This window comes from Alligator mississippiensis, chromosome 1 (assembly GCF_030867095.1).
Source record: "Alligator mississippiensis isolate rAllMis1 chromosome 1, rAllMis1, whole genome shotgun sequence".
Classification (NCBI taxonomy): domain Eukaryota; kingdom Metazoa; phylum Chordata; order Crocodylia; family Alligatoridae; genus Alligator; species Alligator mississippiensis.
Window position 1 is genome coordinate 309491151 of NC_081824.1, and position 20493 is coordinate 309511643.

The following is a 20493-nucleotide window of genomic DNA, read 5'->3' on the forward strand; positions in this document are numbered from 1 at the left end:
CAGATTCTGCACTGTAATTTCCAAATGATTTAATGTGTATCCCTGTGTAGAACCCATTGTAGCTGTCAACAAAGACATGAATTACAGTAGCAAATTCCATATCGGAGAGAAAAATCTGCAAGCTTTTATCCTGAAACAGATTAGTATAAGAGAATGGGGGGGAAAGGACCCGCAAACATATCTTAGTTTCTTCTACTCTGTGGTTATTGAAAAGAAACTGAGGTTAGAAAATTTCAGAATTATAGAATCAAATGATAAATGTTAGACACCCTCAATAAACAAAGATAATATAATATTTTTTCCTCAAATTTTGTGGTTGTTTTCCTTAACCTGTCAACATAATTTCCTTCTTGTCTAGATTAAGCCTCTGCCAACTCACTTTCATCCATCCCCTTTTCTAATAGTATCATTGAAAAAGATGTTTAATAACATCCTCCAGGTTTGAGCTATTGAGTCATGAACCAGAATACTTCAAATAATCCAGTTTAGCAGTATTATCATTCCCTTATATCACAGAGTGCCCTCCATGGGGGTGCTTGCATGGGACCATTGTAGTATTGTCTGGTCTCTGAAAGTGTTCCCAGAGCTAGCCCAGCTGTGGGTTTTAGAGCTGGAAGGAGCCCATCTCCTTCCTACTCTGGGACTGAGGCTTTTTGGCCTCTCGCCTTCCCTGGTTCTCTATACCCCTGATTCAAGTAGCTAGCATCCAGTTCTACTCCTGAGAAAGGGAGACTACCTCCTGTTGAAGAGACCCAGAACAGCACAAAGTTTCAAGCAGGTAGCTGTGCTTCAATAATAGCACTTTTAGGGCAAAACCAATCCTTTGAGAGGATCTCTGCCACCTTCCAAAAGGTTAAGCAGTTCCTCTATCTTCAGTCCCTTCCACACAGCCCAGTTCATCCCCAAAGATACTCAGCTGTTCCCTTTCCAGCCACTCCAAAACTCCCAGACTCCCCTCCAAAGATCTAACACCCACTTATTCCCAGTCACCTCTCCATTGTTATGCTTATCAGGGGTGTGTGAAGCAGGCCGTATTTGATTTGGATTCAGTTTAGCCGAATCTGAATCTGAAGATTTGATGCCGATTCAGAGAATCAGCAATTCGGTCATAGACACAGCTTTAAAAGTTTTTTTTCTACATACCTTGAGGTAGCAGGTGTGGCTCAAGATCGCTGCAATGCTGGGGCATATGGAGCATTCTCCAGGAGTGCAGGGGGGCCCTCCACATGCTCAGCAGCAAACCCAGAAGTGGACTGGAAATATTTCCAGTACACTTCCAGGTCTGCTGGGAGCGCACAGCCCCCCCCCCCCCATGGCCCTACCCAGCTCGGAAATCAGCCACAGGGGGACCCCAGGTGCCCCCCCTGGACCAGGAGGCACCAGTCACCAAGCCAGGGGGGTGCAGGGAGGCCCCCCAGCATGCTCCCTAGTGGAACTGGAAGTGGATCGGCCATTTTTGGGTCTGCTGTTGAGTGCACTGGGGAGCCCCTGTGCTTCTGTGGGACACTCCATGCACCACAGCATTGCAGCACTCATGAGCCCCTCCTAACTAGAGGTATGTAGAAAAAACTTTTAAAGCTGTGTCTATGTCTGAATCACCGAACCTTTCTGAATCTCTCCAGATTGATTCAGAGGGTTCAAATTCAATTTGGAAAGATTAAAGGGTCCTCTGACTCAATTTGGATTCAGAGATTCAACCACCGAATCGGGCCAAATCTCCGCCAAATTGAATCGGGGACTGACGCTTCGTCGTGCTGGGTGTGGGCCATCTATCTTTTGTTGATATGGCACCAAAGCTATACTAGAGGTCCATTGTGTCTTGTCCCACAAGGAGACAGATCTCTTGCTTCACTGTCTTTTTAACCAAGTCCTTCCCCCTTGTAAAAGTTAGCCAAGGGAGAACTAAGGCATGCAACATTATTGAAACATAAACACAGTTTACATAAAACATTACAATAAAACCCATGGTTCATCACACTGTATTTGTATATTCATTCTGTTGGTCACATTTCTGCTGAGTCTTCAACATTAGTTATATTTGACAATAGTGTCACTTTAGCTCTTGCACAGCTCTTGCACAGCTTCAATGGTAATGCTAATTACAAGTGTATCAACCTTTTTGATTGCCTTTATAAGTACCATAACTAATAAAGGGAACCATTTAGCAGTGCATGTGAAAACTACTATGTATTAGAATTGGTTGAAAACTGCAATTCCTATTCAAGGGAAATCCTGGAATTTTTATTTCCATTACCAAATTGGACCAGAAAGCCAATATGTCCTTAGTAATGAAAATGACAAAAAATAATTTGAAACAAAGCTCTTTGTATTATTTCAGTAATATCAAGTTTTTTATCTTAATTAAAAATTCTGCTTGAGTTTTGATTGTGATATGTGAATCAAAGCTAATAACATATACTAGGGCTGTCCAATTTTGGAGTGGCCAGGGCTGCACATGCCTCCTGCTTCCCCACCAGCAGCGCACAGCCCCCTTACTCTCTACCATGTGGGCTATGCAGGTGGCACACAGACCCCTGAGCCCTCGCCCAGCATGCAGCCTACAGACTGCATGCTAGCCCACCTTGGGCCATGTGTGGCCCATGAACTGCCACTTGGATAGCTCTGACATATATTATTTTTATAATGAAATTCAGATTTAATATATGAAAGTAGAAACAAAATCAGTCAAAATAATTCAGTTGAATTTTTTTTTACCTTACTGAAGCAAAATATTTGATTATATTAAATGTTTATGAGTCGCATATATTTAGATACATTAATAAAAATAAACAAATCCTTTGGGTTCCCTGGAACTAGGACTACGAAATAACTCCTCACAGTTCAGCTGAATGAAGGCTAGAATAATTTGAAACCTTTTCCCTTCTATAATAGCTTACATTGGAAACTTATAAAGTCTAGTACATCACTGAAATAAGCTTTCATCAATAAGTGGGAATATTATCTGCATCTTACAGAAACTGAGATGCAGATATGGTGATAATCACAAAACCTTTGTCTTATATTTTTTTTCACTGTTGTGGCCTCAGAGTTGCTTCACCAGTGTCTACAATAATAGGAGCATAGACTGACAGCTTAGACTGACAGGGGTTCTTATCAACTTGTGAGCTATATCTGCCCCAGGACTAGAAGCCTGAGTATTCTAATGCTTTTACTGTTCTATTGAGTTTCAATATTGGGAGCAATGCACTTATTTAAATGGCCCATTGGTTTGAACACTGTCAACAAATGTGCTCTGAGCAGGTCTAAATTCCACCACGCTGAAAATACAGTCAGAAACAGATGGGCCACATAGGGTTCCCAAATTTGTTAACATCAGTGAGTTAGAACTAATGTCAAGAATGGTGAGGAGCTTCCCAACTGTACCTCTAATGTGGACACCATCAGGAGCCAAAAAAAAAAAATCCACATAGGTAGGTGAAGGGAAAAATGAAAAGGGTTAAATAACAGGTAAAGGTATCTGTATGTTAGGATCTGTACATTAAGATATATTAGGTATATTGGGATAATTAAGAAAGCAAAGAAAATAAGATAGTAATATTGAAACCTGCTGGAAAGAAACACTATTTTTTTAGCTACAACAACTGTTCTGCTTGCAGGAGTAAATTTTCTGCTTTCTAAAGACTAACAAGGATATATTAATGGTTAGGGACAGTTCCAGGATTTTACACAGGGGATGCGGGAACAGCAACTGGTGCTGGAAGTGTGGCTGCACCCTTCTTGCTCAGCCTCTTCTCTCCATCCAGCCGGGGTGACAGTTCAGTGGGAGAGTAGCCAGGGACTTAAATATTAAACAGCAAAGGAGGAAAAAAATGTCTCCCCTCCCAATCCCCTTCCTCCCATTCCCCTGTTCCAAGCTCCCAGTGCCAGTATCCAGAAGTGCAGTCATTGCATTCAGAAAATTTGAAGGCTTGCAATAATTTATGGCCATGAATTGACTCCAATGCATTTGGAATATATGAGAAACTTCTAATATACCTGTGTAAGAGTTGGGCTACGATCTGACTGACACCCCCTGCTCCTCAAGAGTTGACATCTGTTAGAAGCGGTCCTCCATGTATACTTATTATAATTTATCACTCAGCATTGCAGGAAAACTACTTCCTTTAAAATAACCAGCCTCTGCAGAATAATGTGAAGTTAGTCTGTACACATTATATGTGCTCTGATTTAAAAAAACAAAACAAAACCCATGAAACAATAAATGAAGTGCCTCCATCCACTGGAGAAATGAATAAATCTACTAGAACATCTTAAAATTCTACTACTTTCATAAATGTATTTGTTCATTTAAAATTATAATTGACATTATGATATCTGAAATTTTACAACATAACCATTATTAAAACTTTCTTTGGTTCTCTTTCATTTTATAACACCTTTGATATAGCATAATTAATAGAAACATTAAGCCTATTATAGCTATGTTAGGATAGTAATATCTTCTTGTTATTGGAATATGAGAAAGCAGGCATTAAACTGTGAAAAAGGAAAAAAAAATGCATACTGGGATATCATACTCCATTCATACAGAAGATAATAGACCCATAAAGAGCCATCAATATATCACACTATTATCAAAGTTCTATAAAACACTTAATGAAAATCAGTGCCCTAGTTGCTCCCTGAAAAGCTAGTTGGTAAACTATAATAAGTAACCTTTTCATTAATGCTTCATCTGTTACTTTTTTTTCTTTTTCCCTGTTATATACTGGTATAATAACAATTCAAAATAATTTTGTCACATCACAGTTTAAGCAAAACTTTCAAAACTGCATCCACACTATTTACATAACTAACTTCTGAGCTTTCAGTTTATGAAGGCGCAAATTGTTAGGTCACTTATTTCCCCAAACAAGGTAAATAGTGTACGTTTTATATTCAGTACAGAAAAAAGGTGGTGGTTGGTACGATGATATCCACTATTCTGTTTCTAGTAAAACTCATTTATATATTTAGCCAGCAAGAAAACCAGGGAAAAAAAAATCACATACTTCAAAAGAAATCTACATTTGTTGTTATCACATTTTGTAATCACAGAAGGGAGACAGTAGGCAGCACTGTATAACCTTCTTCCTGTTGAAATGCAGCAGAAAGTGTATCCTTTTGTTTATCAAGGTTTTCCTTTTAACAATAATTTATGCTTATAGTGCAGGAACAATGATATTTTTTAGGTATGAACTTCTCCCTCTATCTCTTGTATGGTGCTTGCTGCCTTAAATAAACAATGAATGATTAAAATAATAAATGAAATAAAAATTATGAACAATTTCCTTCTACATTTATAGCTAAAGTTACATTAGTAGACATTAGACATAAGGCCCTGATACACATTCAAATTAAAGCTTCATATATAATCGTGTTGAATTACATGCGGGGCAGAGTAATGCAGAGAAGAACTGCTTTTCCTCCAGGGAAGCATATAAAAGTCATTTAGTATTTGTGAGTAGGTTTCACTTAAAGGTTCTCTTTATCTATTTGAGAGTAGTGGTATAAAAATATATCTAGCTGTTCTCCCTGAACTTCAGTTAAATTGCACTGTAGTCTCCAGCATTTCTTACCTCCTCCCCAGATCACTGTGACTAGATAGATTATGGGCTCCAAGTTAACAGCTCACTTGTCTTTTTGAAACACAAAATATTTCACCTCTGTTTTTGCTGTTTAAGCACATAAATATTTTTACTGATCTGAGATGTAAATCATCACACCCCACAGCACTTTATGCATTGTGATTTGACACTTGTGAACATATGGTAATTACACTGCATGCCTTGTTCTAAGCGCAGTTCCCAACCACCAGCTGAAGCTGCTACTACTGTATAATTGGTTACAGGCTGGGGAAATATTTTGTTGAAAGCAGCTATGTTTTCTTCTTTGTCCTGTGCCATAAGCATTGTAAGCTCTATCCTGGTATTGATCTGTGAATGAAAGATGACAGGATATGGCCTCAAGGTGTCAGAAACGCATCCTACCACTGACTTCTAGATACAACTACCAGAGTTCAGTAAGAATTTTGTGTGCAGAGTGACAGAGTATGGTCCAAAGTGTACACAAACTGTATCAATGACTGAGAGCCCTTTCAACTGTGGGGACAGCCTGTCAGACAGATGATATCAGATATTATTTTATCTGCAAAATGTTATATTGCAGAATTAAACCTGGTTATTTTACCTGTGCTTAGCAAACTCAACTTAAAAAAAAAAAAAAAAAAAAGAAATATATAGAAGTTTTACAAAGTGCTAATAAAATAAGTATTTTATCCTTAACATCGTTTTCTTTGCTCTGATGCACATTGTCATCTCTGTATATTTCTGATTGTACATTAACCAAGTTAGTCTCAAATTTTCAGGTTCTGTTTTGGGAAAATCATTTTTTTTCCCAAGTCGGAGCCAAAATCCCATAGGAGAATCAAATAATCAGGGAAAGGGCCTGAAGGACTCAGTGTACTGAAAATACTAAAATGAGAAGAAATTTTAAAAAAATGTACCAAAGATAATTTTGCCCAAAGCTCACCACATAGTCTTCACCTTAAAATTCCATGGTATTACATACCAAGAAAACAAATGTAAATATCCATTCTTCATAGGTTTTTTTTTTAAAAAAAGGTCTTTATTTGAAAAGCCAGATTTGAATTGAGACTGAAATTCAAGCTTCATATATTACATGGTTAGTAGTTCAAACTCTACATTTTGCTAATTTTTGAGGAATGTGCAGAATGAGAATGTAAGTTGTTATATTTCCACTATTCTTATGCATAGATGCAACTCAGATTTGACCTTTCCTTAAAGTATAGCAATGTATGTTAAGCTAATTCATGTTCTAGAAGAAAAACATATCATTGTCTTTTAAATATTTTAAATTTAAACAAACTTTTTTTTTTAGTTCGGTGCTAGAAATTTTCAGGACCACTAGTCCTTTGCAAATAATAAATGTACAGTCAGGAGTGAACAAAAAATAATATGGGGTTTAAATGTTAAATATCCATACTTTTGAAACCAGTACTGTAGTAAGGACAGTGCCAGCAGTGTGCTGGCACCAGCTGCCCTCACACAGGGAGCACCAAATCAAATGTAAGTAATGTTATGTAATGACATGTAGAACAGTGTTCTGTATATGACCTGCACTGGACACCAAAATGTTTGCCTATGGCTTTGTTTGAAACATGTAATTCTGCATAATTTCTTGCCAGTTGAATCTGTGACCTGTTTTCTGTCTTTAGTTGCAGCGGTGACCTGTCACATAGACTACAGTCACCATAGAAAATGACCATAAATTTCCTATCTCCTTGCAATGAGGTGTCTGCAGGGGTCTGAAAACTACTGGCCCCAAGATTAATCCTTCCTTAAACTCCGGTGAAACAGACTAGGAAGATCCCTAGGAATTTGGGGATCGCAGACCATCCAGCCATTGTGATTCTTCCCTATTTGAGCTGAGTCTTCTACTCTACCACCATAATGTGGAGGATGACCCTTAACTCTTCTGCACAGGGTTATCTCCTCCATACAGTGACATTACTATTATTATTGTACAATTGCTCCTATGTATAAGATGACTGTTTTTTACTATGTTTTGGAGGGAGAAAAGGGTTGATTTATAATTAAGAACCTACTGAAATCATGGCGGAAGTGAACTGTGTGGCAGCTCCTTTAATCTTGCAGATTACCCTGTGTAATTTCCCATCCCCACTGCCAGTTGGCTGAGGGACCATCTGGAAGATAAAAATGCTGCCATATTTAAAACCACAGTTTTCACCTCCCTGCCATTCAGCAGTGAATGGTGAGAACCCTCTGCCAATTGGCGGAGGGGAGGCAAGATTAAAAGAGCTGCCCACTCCTGCCGTGAATTCAGAAGGTCCCTATTCATAAACTCAACAATACAGTATTTGACATCAAAGCCATAACATGTAACCTAGGAACTGAGAGAGATACGTTTAAAAAAAATATACAGAAGTGATTTAATAAATAAATCAAAAACTGTTGTCTTCTACTTCAAAGGGGTTGTTCAGCGTATACATTTGCTCATATGCCACCTACTCCGGTAAAATATTTAATGAAAAGGTAGCTAAAAAGTCCCCACTGCACAATATGGTCAACTGGTTCTGAGGCCAAATTCTATAACTCAAATAAAGACCACAAAGTTTCGCCTTTTCTGGGGAAAATATATATTACATGCATGCCTTGTGTTAAGCCTAGTTCCTAAGCACCAGATGCATCTGTTACTTCTGTATAATTGGTTACAGGCTGGGGAAATATTTTGTAGAAAGCAGGTTTGTTTTCTTCCAAAGGTTCCATTCTATATCCACTATATATAGTATGTTATATATAATTCTCCAATACACCCACTTATTTATATGGTGGGGAAAGTTGAAAGAAGTTTAAGTCTTTGATTGTCACAACTCTAAGTTGAGTCCCTTGTATAAGACTACTTGATTCTTCCACTACCAGCCATGACAGATTAGGCAGGAAGTTGAATCTTCTTGTGTCCAGGAATAAGAAACAAACCCCCAAACCCAGACATTTCCAGGAGCAAGTAGGAATATTGTTTGGTTTTACTGATACTTTTTTATAACAAGAGACTATGTTCATAAAGAGTAAATAGGTCTTCATTTTTCCCCTATTTATTCCCTAGAGAAAGGTGGCTGGAAAAAGGAAGAGTTAGCATTTGGTTTGGTATAGCTCCACTGAAGAAAATACTAATGTCTCAATAGTTAGGATGGATGCCTACTCTTTTCCTGGGTTCTACAGGAATTTTTCTGCCATCAGTATCATTATTTTTATATAACTGTATAATTTTCATGACCTTTTAAAGATTAAAAACTTGGTTTCCTTCTCCTAAGTTAGAAGAAAAGGTAATGAACCTAAAAACTAGGTTTTCAGGCACACGTATTAGTTTGGCCGCTACACCAACATTTCCCTTTATATTCCACTCACTCTACTTCGCTGAGGCATGAGCTAGCTGGTCACTAAAGCTGTAACTGAAGGAAAGCCAGCACCCTGGCAAACGATCTAATACCTGATACCCAGACAGAACAAGAAGTGAAGTGACCTCTTTCAAGTGGATTGACTTTGATGACCTGAAAGAACATTTTCCTGTTTAAGTGGGAACTTGTATTATGGCATTAAGTGGGTCCAAAATATAAAGACCCCATAATATAAAGTAATCTGTATAGCTGTACAAACACAATCAACTCTCCTGCACTCACTGAAGAGATAATAATGCAAGAGAATATCTTGTATCATCTCTCAGGCTGAAGTAGCAGTAAATATTTCCAAATGCACCTATGCTGATGCAGTTGAATCATTTAGAGTTTATACAAACTGAGCAAAATAACCACTGATAAATATTGCAAATTTACATTTGCAAATACAAATGTTAGTTACTAATCCCATTATTCTTAGCTTTTAATTATGGAAACATACAATCACAGTAATGATTAATCACAGTAAATGATTTCTAGGCTAAGATTTCTTGTAAATTAGTTTACTGATCTTTGTACAAAAGAATTTTACTTGTAATACATTTAATTATACTTTGAAAATATTATTAGCTATAAAAATGATTGACAGTATATATAGCATCACAGTAAAATAAAATGTCTCTTTATCAACTATAAATATATCAAATGAATGAATTATAACATTTTATAGATCTCTGTATTTTAATCGAATCATGAAGCAAGGCTTTCATTATAGTTTTCTTTTATTTATTTTCTTAATTTGACAGAATTTATGAAGCACCATAAATACATTCTACTTAGGATTCCTTCTTACTTTGATATCGACTTCTCCAGATGTCTTTTTCACATAGCACAAGTCAGATAAAACAATTTGGGCTTGAGTTCAATACAGTGTTATTTTTTTCTGAAGGTCAGCCCATGATCAGACAGGATCAGTTTCTCATTATTTTCTATTGCCACTCCAAACAGTCTTTATTGAAGTCTTTCAAGCAATGTGTGACCTCTGTTTCAATACTTCTCATAGATTTCACAGGCTGTCACCACCACTCAGACATCACTAACACAGACAACCGTAATGGAAACTGTAACTATGGTGACCACCAGAGAGCAAATCCTCGTTAAGCATGCCAAAGAGGAACTCCCACCACCACCACCCCACAAAAAAAGGCAGCTCGTTGTGGATTCAGAAAGTAGGAAGAGGTGAGAATTACTAAAGGTTGCGGGGATATAAATAAGATGTGATTAAAATGCAAAAATTAAGTATTGTTATTTGAATGCAGAAACTTGCTGCATAATATATTAGTTCTGTGAGAAAAAATATTGTAGTATTCCTGTAAGATTGTAACTGATTAGCACCTTCATTTTAGCAGGCTGAATTAAAGTGTTGTTTGAACAGTTAGTCCAGCTAATGCACCACTAAATACTATTAGTTATTGTTCCACTCTTTCTGTATTACTCTTTTGATAAGTTAGAGAAACACCACATTCCATATTAAAACTTTGAAGTAGAAAATGTTTGAAAAGTTTTCTGTTAAATTTAAAAGCAAAAGAAACAACCCCCTCCCCAAACCTCTCCTAAAATTTAAGAACTGTGTTTTTGAATGCCAGTGTTTCAAATTCAAATTAAAAAGTCATGTTGTGTTTTTTCTGGAAAGTACATCAGCCCAAGTAACAATAATTTGACAAGACCAGATTTTGTTTTCAATTGCATTCATGTAATAGCATTATCTTAAGAGTTTACCTTCTGAAACCTAAGTATATTGAGGGTTTATATTGGTCCTTCACTTGAAATGAAGAGCTTAATCCAACATTTGCTGACACTGGGAGAAAGGTTCGCAATGACTTCAGGTGCTGAGCTAATAATTGTTTAAAAGATATTTGTGAATGAAAGGATGTAAGGTACTCACAGCTCTGTCTGTTTTGCCGATGTAGAACTTATTTTTTCACTGAGGTAAACAGGCATGATTCTGAATCCTGAGTTGGGAGATTCAGAGTGGATCCAGGAAGTATTTGAAGTTCACCACAGAGATTACTACTGCCAACCTATTGAATGAGGGAAGTATTACAGTCCTTTAAAAGACAGATAGAACTGTTGAATAAAATAGGTCCTATGTTGCATTCATAGAATTTAAATGCTATTTAAATTCTAAATTTTGAAGCAAAAGTGTTTTTTCAGTTCTTTAGTTTGCGGAAGGTATTTTCATCACAAATAGAAAGTATAATTTAAATGAAGAATGAAATATACTTGTAAAGGGTTACATCTATAGTTTTGAGAACATCAAGTTCTAAAATATGTATGCAAAAGGAAGGGCAAGTACAAAACACTTTCTTTGTATATGGGAATGCAAGCTTGTCTTTTGAAAGTATTTGAAAGCAATTTTACCAGGAAACCTTGGTCACCAGAAAATGTCAATGTGTTGTTGATAGATGTGACATTTTATTTTGACAATATATCTCAAATTGTTAAAAGCAAATGAGCAGTGAGAAAAAGACCATCCTGTACTGAATCTAAAATTCTTGCATCTGTTCTCTGAGTCCTCTGCGGGGTTTATTTTCATGGGCTCTTAGTTATAATTTATTACTGTTAGTTCTATTTAATATGAAACTAGTAGCCAAAAATAACAATTGGGATTTAAGACCCCATTGTATTATGCATGGTAAAATATATAAGACAATTTTTGCCCTGACAAAATGTCAGTTATTGCTGAAATTGAAAAAAATTTTTTTCAAGATTGTCTTTATATTTTTTTAAAAGAGGCATTTGAACAGTTAAGGTGTTACCTTGGTACTGAAATTTGAGAAGAAATATACTAAAAACTGTGTTTGAAAGGAAAGTCTCAATTGAGCTAAAAATAGTAGTAGTAACCATGGGAGACTTTCTAGTCGTAGATGTTGCTGTTCTCTAAGATTATTTGGACCACTGTACTTATGGTTATAAACCATAATTGTGAATGATGGGTTCAGAGCAAAAAAACCCAGTAAACCCACAGTAGAAGATTCCTTTTGTAAATCACTGAACTTACAATATGAGTCTCTCTCTCTCTCTCTCTTTCTCTCTCTCTCTCTCCTTTTTCTTTTGAACATTCTCATGACTTGCTTTACTATTGTAAATTGCATTGATTAGAATATATAGACTTCATAGGAGAATCTTTTGGGGGAGTACTGAGGAAACTATCCAAGGGCAAGAATTTAAAAGGTTAGCTGGATTATGTCAATTCTTTATATGGAGAAATATTTAGTACTATTCTAAAAGAGAATTACAAAATTGTATAGTGTCTGCCACCTCTGGCTATACCTGTTAACCTAGCTAAAGCACTGACACTCATAGGGAATACATCAAGCACGATCAATATTTATAGAGAAAATGGGAAATGTCATCAATTATCTAGTGACAGATGTTCATAACTTAAAGGCATGTTGACAACTCTACAATAAACTGAGGAGATTATTAAAGTATTAATCATTTTGATAGTGACCCTAGATTACTGGACCTTATTTATTTATTTATTTTTTAATGTCTGCTTGGTGTCATTTCAGCAATGTCATCGCAGTTTAGCCTTTGGAAAACAATTCTGAAAAATTCTGCTCTATACTGTATTCTAGGGGTCTGCGAAGCAGGCCATATTCAATTTGGATTCAGCCCAGTTATATGTTTTTTCTACATTCCTTGAGGTACCAGGCATGGCTTATGAAAGCTGAGATGGTGGGGTGGATGGAGTGCCCCACAGGAGTGTGGGGGAACGCCCCCCCCCCATGTGCTCAGTGGCGGACCCAGAAGTGGATTAGAAGTACTTCCGGTCCACTTCTAGGTCCACCACTGAGTGTGTGGGGGACCCCCCCGGCACCTCCCTGGCTTAGCAGTTGGCTGTAGGGGGACCCTGGGTGCCCCCCTGACCCAGGAGGTATCAGTCGCTGAGTCAGGGGGTGGGGGCGTCCCTTGTGCACTCCACGGCAGACCCAGAAGTGGACCAGAAGTGCTTCTGGTCCACTTCTAGGTCCACCATCAAGCACACTTGGTTCCCCCCCAAGATGCTCCTGTAGGATGCTCCATCTGCCCCAGCATCTCAGCATTCATGAGCCACCCGGTACTTTGACTGTAGAAAAAACATAAAGCTGTGTCTATGTCCAAATCATCAAATCTCTCCAAACTGAATTTGAGGCTTCCAATTCAATTCAGAGAGATTAATGAGCCTCTTGATTCAATTCAGATTTGGAGATTCTACTGCTGAATCACGCCAAATCTCCACCAAATTGGATCAGCGACTGAAGCTTCACACAACCCTATTTTATTCTGTTTTAAAATGGTATATATAGAAGTATAATGTATAGCCCTAGACATAATTTGTGGTTCATATCTTAGATCTTTCCCTAGATTTATTTTAGATAAACTAAACTTAATGTATTTCAGATTAAATTAACCATAGTTTTTCATACATACTTGTGGCCCAAGTCCTTTCCATTACTAGACTGGTGTTTTACTTTGTTCTAGAAAGTTGTGTCAACTAAATCACAATACGCCAGCTAAGATTAGTATTCCAATTTATTAGGCATGTCTAGATATTGCCTGTTTAATTAATATTTAAAATATTAACCAATATGTGCAAATCTGTTATACATTGTTTTCATTCAGTTTAATATACTGTAACTCTTGGACTTATCTTCTCTACGTTACAGTTTCTAATCTAATCCATCTTTTTGCCCCAGGGATGGATTTGCTCTGCCAATACCATTCTTGATAAATATTTGCCCAGTCTTCTTTTAAAAACTTCCATTGATGGAGAGCATACAACCTTTCTAAGTTTATATTCTAATGCTGACATATCACTAGAGTAGGAAAGCTGTTTTTTCCTCCTTGTGTAAAGCCTAAATCTTCCCTGCTGCAATTTTATCCTATCACCAGTGCTCATGGAGAGACATTTATAACCTCCTCTCTCTAAGATCTTTTTACATTTATGACTATTGTTATCTCTTGGTCTTTTTTCTTCTCTTTTCCAAATCAAATAAAAAGAATCCTTTCCATTATTTTGGGTTTTTTTTTTTTCCTGGATTCCACATTTGATCCACATAATTCTTGAAGAGTAGTCCTGAAAACTAGATATTGTAATCCATTGCCATGTGGAGTGAAAGTTTGCAACAGCAGTTTGCAGTAGTATGACATTATTGACTAGTTCAAGTTGTGATCTACTATATCAGTAGTTTTCAAACTTCTGTTTTCAAACAATGGCTTTCAAGCTTTCTAAATGTACAGACTCCTTTCATATTGCTTCTTACGCTGAGGAACCCCTACCCCTATCATAAAGACCAGTGCAGAGCCAGGTGACCCAGCCCAAGTGTAGTGGTGCATTGCCTCCTAGCCTGCTCCACCATTACCCCCAATCTCTTTATGGAACTCTGATCTATTGTGGAACCCCAGGGTTTCATGGAACACAATATGGAGACCAATGGACCGTATAGCATTTAGTTCAGGACTGCTATTTAGCCTGCACAAATGTTACCTGTGCAGTTGATTTTTTTTTCTTGTGGGTACTCTATACTCATTGTTATTGAATTACAGACTACATCTTTCAGACCATTTCTTCAATTTGTCAAGATAATTTTGAAGTCTAATCCCGCTCTCCAAAATGTAGTCCCCCTTATGTGGTTTCATCTGCAGCCTAATAAGCATAATTTCTACTCCATCTTCCAAGTTATTATTGACAATAATAGTACTAGATCCATTAGAGATGCCTGCAGAACCTCACATGACACATACTTCTGGCTTGAGAGTGAACCATTGATAACAACTCTCCAAGTACAGTTTTGCAATTGGCTGATCATTCACCTTTGAGTACTTTCATCTGAAACAGGACTGTCCAACTGGCAGCCTACTGCTGGAGCCACTGTGCTGGTGTGAGCAACAGAGGTGTTAGTGCAGGGGTGGGCAGTTATTCCAGCCAGAGGGCTGCTTAATGAGTTTTGGTGATCTGTCAAGAGCCATGAGGGTAGCCCCACCCCTTGATGGATGCCCTGATTTTTCTCCTGTGTGTGTGGTTTGTGTAGTGCATAATAGCTCAAAATAAAGCCTTACTCTTGTATATTTTATGCGGGGGAGGGGTGCATATGTGGGGGGGGGTGTTTGGTGACTGGGTGATGTGGTGGGGTGTGCGGGTGTATATGAGGTGTGGGTAGGGTGTGTGGAGGAGGATGAGGAATGGTTATGAAGTGGTTTTGGTGTAGTTTATGTTTGGTGGGGCTGTGGAAGGGTGTGGATGTGTGATGGGTTATGGTGGGGGGTGGGAGTGTGTATGGGAGGGTGTGGGTATGTGTTATGGTATGATGGGGATGAGGGGTGTGTGGAGGCTGTGGGTGTGTGGGGGGAGTAGGGTGTGAGGGAGAGTGTGAGTGACTATGTGTTGGGGGAGTGTCCTTGGAGTCCCCAGCATGTGCAAGTCCCTGGAGCTGCATGTGGTGGCAGTGAGCTGAGCCAGACCTGCCTGGCCCCATAGTGTGCAGCTCCCTATGCTCCCACCCCAGTCCCCCGCACGGGTGGTGGCAGTATGATAGGCCAGCTCCACCCACCCCATAACACACGGCTCCTACCCCGGTCCCTGTTTGCACATGGCAGCAGTATGCAGGGCCAGCCCCAGCCAGCCCAACAGCACTCCCACCCAAGTCCTTGGCTGCATGTGGTAGCAGCGAACAGGCCCAGCCCCATATCTCCAGCACTGTCACCCCAGTCCCCTGCTGCAGGTGGCAGCAGCATCCAAGGCCAGTCCCACCTAGCCCAATAACACTCCTTCCTGTCCCCAGCCACATACGGTGGCAGGGTGTGAGGCCAGCCCAGCCCAGCCCCATAGCATGAGGCTCCCTGCACTCCTGTCCCTTTTCCTGCAGTGGGAGTCTCTTGCCTCAGCTCAGAGGGGCCCTTACCTGAATTCACACTCTCATAGACAGGGAGGCTGGAAAAAGCCACAGGGTGGCCAGGCAAAAGCCTCTGCCAGGCAGAGGCTTCTTTCCTCTAGCGCCCCTGGCTTTGGGCTGGGGGTGGGTCAGGCCAGGCTGGGGCAGGGGTTGCTTAGAAACCAGAGCTGCACCTCCTGCCAGGACTTATAGAGGGGCCCCATGGGCTGGATGGAATTGCTTGGAGTGCCGGATCTGGTCTGTGGGCCATATTTTGCCCACCCCTGTGTTAGTGCCACCACCACTCAGGGCCCACCTACCAAGTTGGACACCACCTACCTTGATCCTGTTTTTCCTAGATGACTTATGAGAATGCTATATGAAAAAGTGTTAAATCAATTTTTCATAGTCCAAGGGAAAATATTATCATGCAGGCACTCATCAGCATAACTGTGTACTGAAGTCCTTATAATTGACTTACCTGCATGACAAGGAGCTTTGAAAAATAGAAGACCTAAACTGACTTCTCTGGATGTGGAATCTGATCCATGGTTGTGTGGCTATAAGGGTGGGCCTATAAATGTACCTTAAGGCTGCAAACGGACATTGCATTTACCCTAAAAGAAAGCCTTTTGAGCTGGGATCATATTTACCTCCATGAGACAGTCTGACATCAGCTCAGCATGTGTTAGGTAGTAGGATCTAGAGAAAAAGCCTAACTTTATTCTGCTACAGTGGCACTTAGTTCATTTTCCTGCTTGAACACTTGAACAGAAGCATTGTGAGTGCAGTTAGCATGTGCAAAGTGTGTATGATCAAACAATACCCGTACACACCAGTCATTTTACAGATAGCTATATCCTCTCCTGTCTTCTCTGAATAAGACCGTGCCAATAGTATTTTTCTGGGAACCTGAATACCAGTTAGATCTAGAATTCAGTTTTTCAGTGAAAACACTTTGGCTGTTGACATTTGAGGTGAATCTACATTTTTGATGGTCAAGATACAAAAAAAGTTAAAAGATTTGACAAGAGAGTCAGCGCACAATTTGCTGGTTGAGTAAAGGGGCATGTTACATAGGAACATCTGCAGTGATATACTGGATCAATCCCAAGGTCCATCTAGTCCAGTATTCTGTATCCAGCTTTCATAGAATCAAAGAAAATTAGAGTTGAAAGGGATCTCAGAAGATCATCTAGTCCAAACACCTGCTCAAAGCAGGACCATCCCCAACTAGATCATCCCAGCCAAGGCTTTGTCTAGCTGGGTCTTAACCTCCAAGGATGGATACTCCAGAACCTCTCTGGGTAACTTGTTCCAGTGCTTTACCACCCTCCCCATGAGAGAGTTTTTCCTAATAGCAAACTAAAACGTCCCTTGCTGCATCTTGAGAATGTTGCTCCTTATTCTATTATCTGTCACCATGAAGAACAGTCTACCTCCATACTCTTTCAAACCACCATTCAGGTAGTTGAAGGCTGCTATTAAATCCCCCCTCAGTCTTCTCTTCTGCAGACTAAATAAGCCCAGTTCCCTTAGCCTCTCCTCATAAGTCAGATGCCCCAGCCCCCTAACCATTTTCATTGTTCACTGCTGGACTTTCTCCAATTTGTCCACATCCTTTCTGTAGTGGAGGCCCGAAAACTGAAAACAATAATCCAGATGTGGCCTCACCAGTGCTGAATAGAAGGGAAGAATCACTCCCTCCTATCTGCTGGGTATGCTCCCACTAATGCAGCTCTTTATGCTGTTAGCCTTCTTCACAACAAGGGCACACAGTTGGCTCATATTAAACTGTCTACTGTAACCCCCAAGTCCTTTTTGGCAGAGCTGATGCTTAGCCAGTTAGTCCCCAGCCTGTTCTGGTGCATGGGATTGTTCCATCCTAAGTGCAAGGCTTTACACTTCATATTGAACCTCATGAGATTTATTTTCATCCAATCTTCCTACTTGTTGAGGTCTCTCCAAATCCTATCTCTACCCTCCGGCATATCTACTACCCCCTCCTACCCCTCCAGCTTGGTGTCATCTGCAAACTTCCTGAGGGTGCACTCCATCTGACCTTCCAACTTGTTGATCAAGATATTGAAGAAACCTGGCTCCAGGACTGACCCCTGGGACACTCCACTTGACACTGGCTGCCAACTAGACATCAAGCGATTTATTACTACCCTCTAAGCCTGATGCTCCAGTCAGTTTTCTGTCCATCTTACAGTCCATTCATCCAGCCCATACTTCCTTAGCTTGCCTGCAAGAATTTTGGAGGAAACCATATCAAAAGCCTTGCTAAAATGAAGGTATACCACATCCACTGGTCTCCCTGAATCTACAGAGCCAGTCATCTAATCATAGAAAACAATCAGGTTGGTCAGGCATGGCTTGCCTTTGGTGAATCCATGCTGACTCTTCCTAATCACCTTCTTCTCCTACAAGTGCTTAGAGATGGATTACTTGTGGACCTGCTCCATGATTTTCCAGGGACTGAGATGAATCTAACTAGTCAGGCTGATTAGGCTGTAAATCTCCAGATCCTCCTCCTTTCCTTGCTTAAAGATGGGCACTATAGCTGCCTTTCTCCAATCATCTGGGACCTTCCCCGATTGCAATGAGTTTTCAGAGATAATGGCCAATGGCTCTGCAGTCACATGGGCCAACTCCTTCAGCACTCCCGGGTGCATCGCATCTGGTCCTATGGATTTGTACACATCCAGCTTTTCTAAATAATCCCTAACCTGTGTCTTTTGCCACAGTTGGCTTCTTGCCTCCTCCCTAAACTGTGCAGCCAGGTGCACAGGGAGCTGACCCTCCCTGTGAAAACTGAGGTGAAAAAGGCATTGAGTCCTTCAGCCTTTTCTGAATCCTGTGTCATGAGGTTGTCTCCCCCATTTAGTAAAGGACCCACACTTTCCCTGATCCTCCTTTTGTTGCTGACATACTTGTAGAAACTGTTATTGTTACCCTTCACATCTCTTGCCAGCTGCAACTCCAGTTGTACTTGGGCCTTCCTGAATTAATCCCTACATGTACAACCAGTGCTCTTATATTTCTCCCTAGTTGTTTGTCCAAGTTTTCACTTCTATGGATATGGTCAATATCAAATGTTTCAGAAGAATGCATGTGCTCCTTAGTCTCATCCTGATAGGTAATAGAAATTGGTACAAATCATAAAGCATTAGGCTTGGAGTCCCTTGCAGAATTTGATAATTAACAGGCTAACTGATTTTTTCATTATCTATATAAATATTCATCTTGGAACACGGGACCCAGACCCTGTTACTTGAGTGAAAGAGAAGGGGAGGAAAGAGAAGGTGCAGCAGGCTCAGCTATGTGTGGAGCCACAGCCTCAGGAGGGCAGGATAGCCCTTGATTGTCAGGGAAACCCTGTGCAGAGCTGGAGAAGGCACATGACCAAAAGGGGGCATGGCTTCCAGGAACATAAACCTAGGGCCTGAGCCAGAACAGGCAGTCTAGTGCTGCATGCTGAAGGGTGAGGAGCTCCTGAGGGAGATGCTTGCTGCAGATGGACTACCGGGCACTTGAGTTGTTCCCTGGAGCAGCCCAAAGAGAACTAAAGAGAGCTGATGGCTCTGTAGAGACTTTCATTGCGAATAAAGGGCTTTTATTTATATTGTGAATTAGGCTTTAGACTGGTGTGAACGAGAGCAAAGGCAGAGGACTGTTTTCCCCACAGGGAAACCAGTCTTCCACAAACTTATTTTTGTTTAATTATTTTTGTACAGATTGTTTTCATTTCTTTAACAGCCTGAAAGGAATATTGCATGTCAGCTAGTGTGAGGCTGGGGTGTAGGGGATGGTGGAGCCCCATATTTTTCAGTCATTTTTGGAGTCGGTAAAAATTCTTCTTCACCCTCATTTTGTGGCAGACATCCTCCTGTTGGGAAAAGTGTGTACTTATCCCTGTAATAAATAAGAAAAACTACACATAACATCAAAGTCATGTCAGGTGAGCTTTGTATCAACCAGGAAGGGTTAAGGGTGATCTGGAGCCCCTTACCCGGCACAGCAGAAGAGAAAACGCTGTCCCATAAAGGGCACAAGCCCTATAGCACCTACAGTTGACAATCAAGGGTCTGGCGTGTGGCTGTGTGTAGCCTCTGGAGGCCATGGAGGGGTGCCTGGTAGGGCACTCAGCATTAGGCAGACTAGCTTGGGATGGAGAGGCAAGCAGCCCAGCCTGAAGTCAAGAAACAGGGCTAAGGGCTGGAGAGGCAAGCGCCCTTACCAGGGGTAATGGACCAGAGGGATGAGGATGGAGACAGTGGCAGCAGCCCAGCCTGGGGTGAGGCACCCTGAGAGCTAAGGGCTGGCTCAGAGTGAGGGACACAGGCACAAGGGGCCTGGGAACAGAGAAGACTGAGGCTAAGAGAGCTGGGCATGAATCAGTGGGCCAGGACTGGAGGCATGCAGCCAGAGGAAAGGCAGGAGGCTGAGGCCTCTATAAGGGACAGAGTAGGGTACAGAGTAATGTCTGGAAGGCATGGGCTTTGCTATAGGGGCAGATGAGGCTATGAATTTAGTGTTTAGGGTGAGTAGGGCATAAGGATCTGGTACAGAGACAGAAAGAGAGAGCACCTTAACCTTATCAGCCTCTGAGAGCAGCCTCCCTACATCAAGTTTACA

At 40.4% G+C, this 20493-nt stretch overlaps 1 protein-coding gene across 11 annotated transcripts in view; it reads left to right on the top strand.

Moving 5' to 3' along the window:
• Positions 1-20493, top strand: part of DMD (dystrophin) — a 2172325-nt gene that overhangs the window by 891959 nt on the left and 1259873 nt on the right. For all 11 annotated transcript variants that reach the window (XM_059720821.1, XM_059720816.1, XM_059720817.1 and 8 more), the window contains one exon: positions 9999-10174. In XM_059720821.1, coding sequence (XP_059576804.1) covers positions 9999-10174 — 176 coding nt within the window. The remainder of the gene's footprint in view (positions 1-9998; positions 10175-20493) is intronic.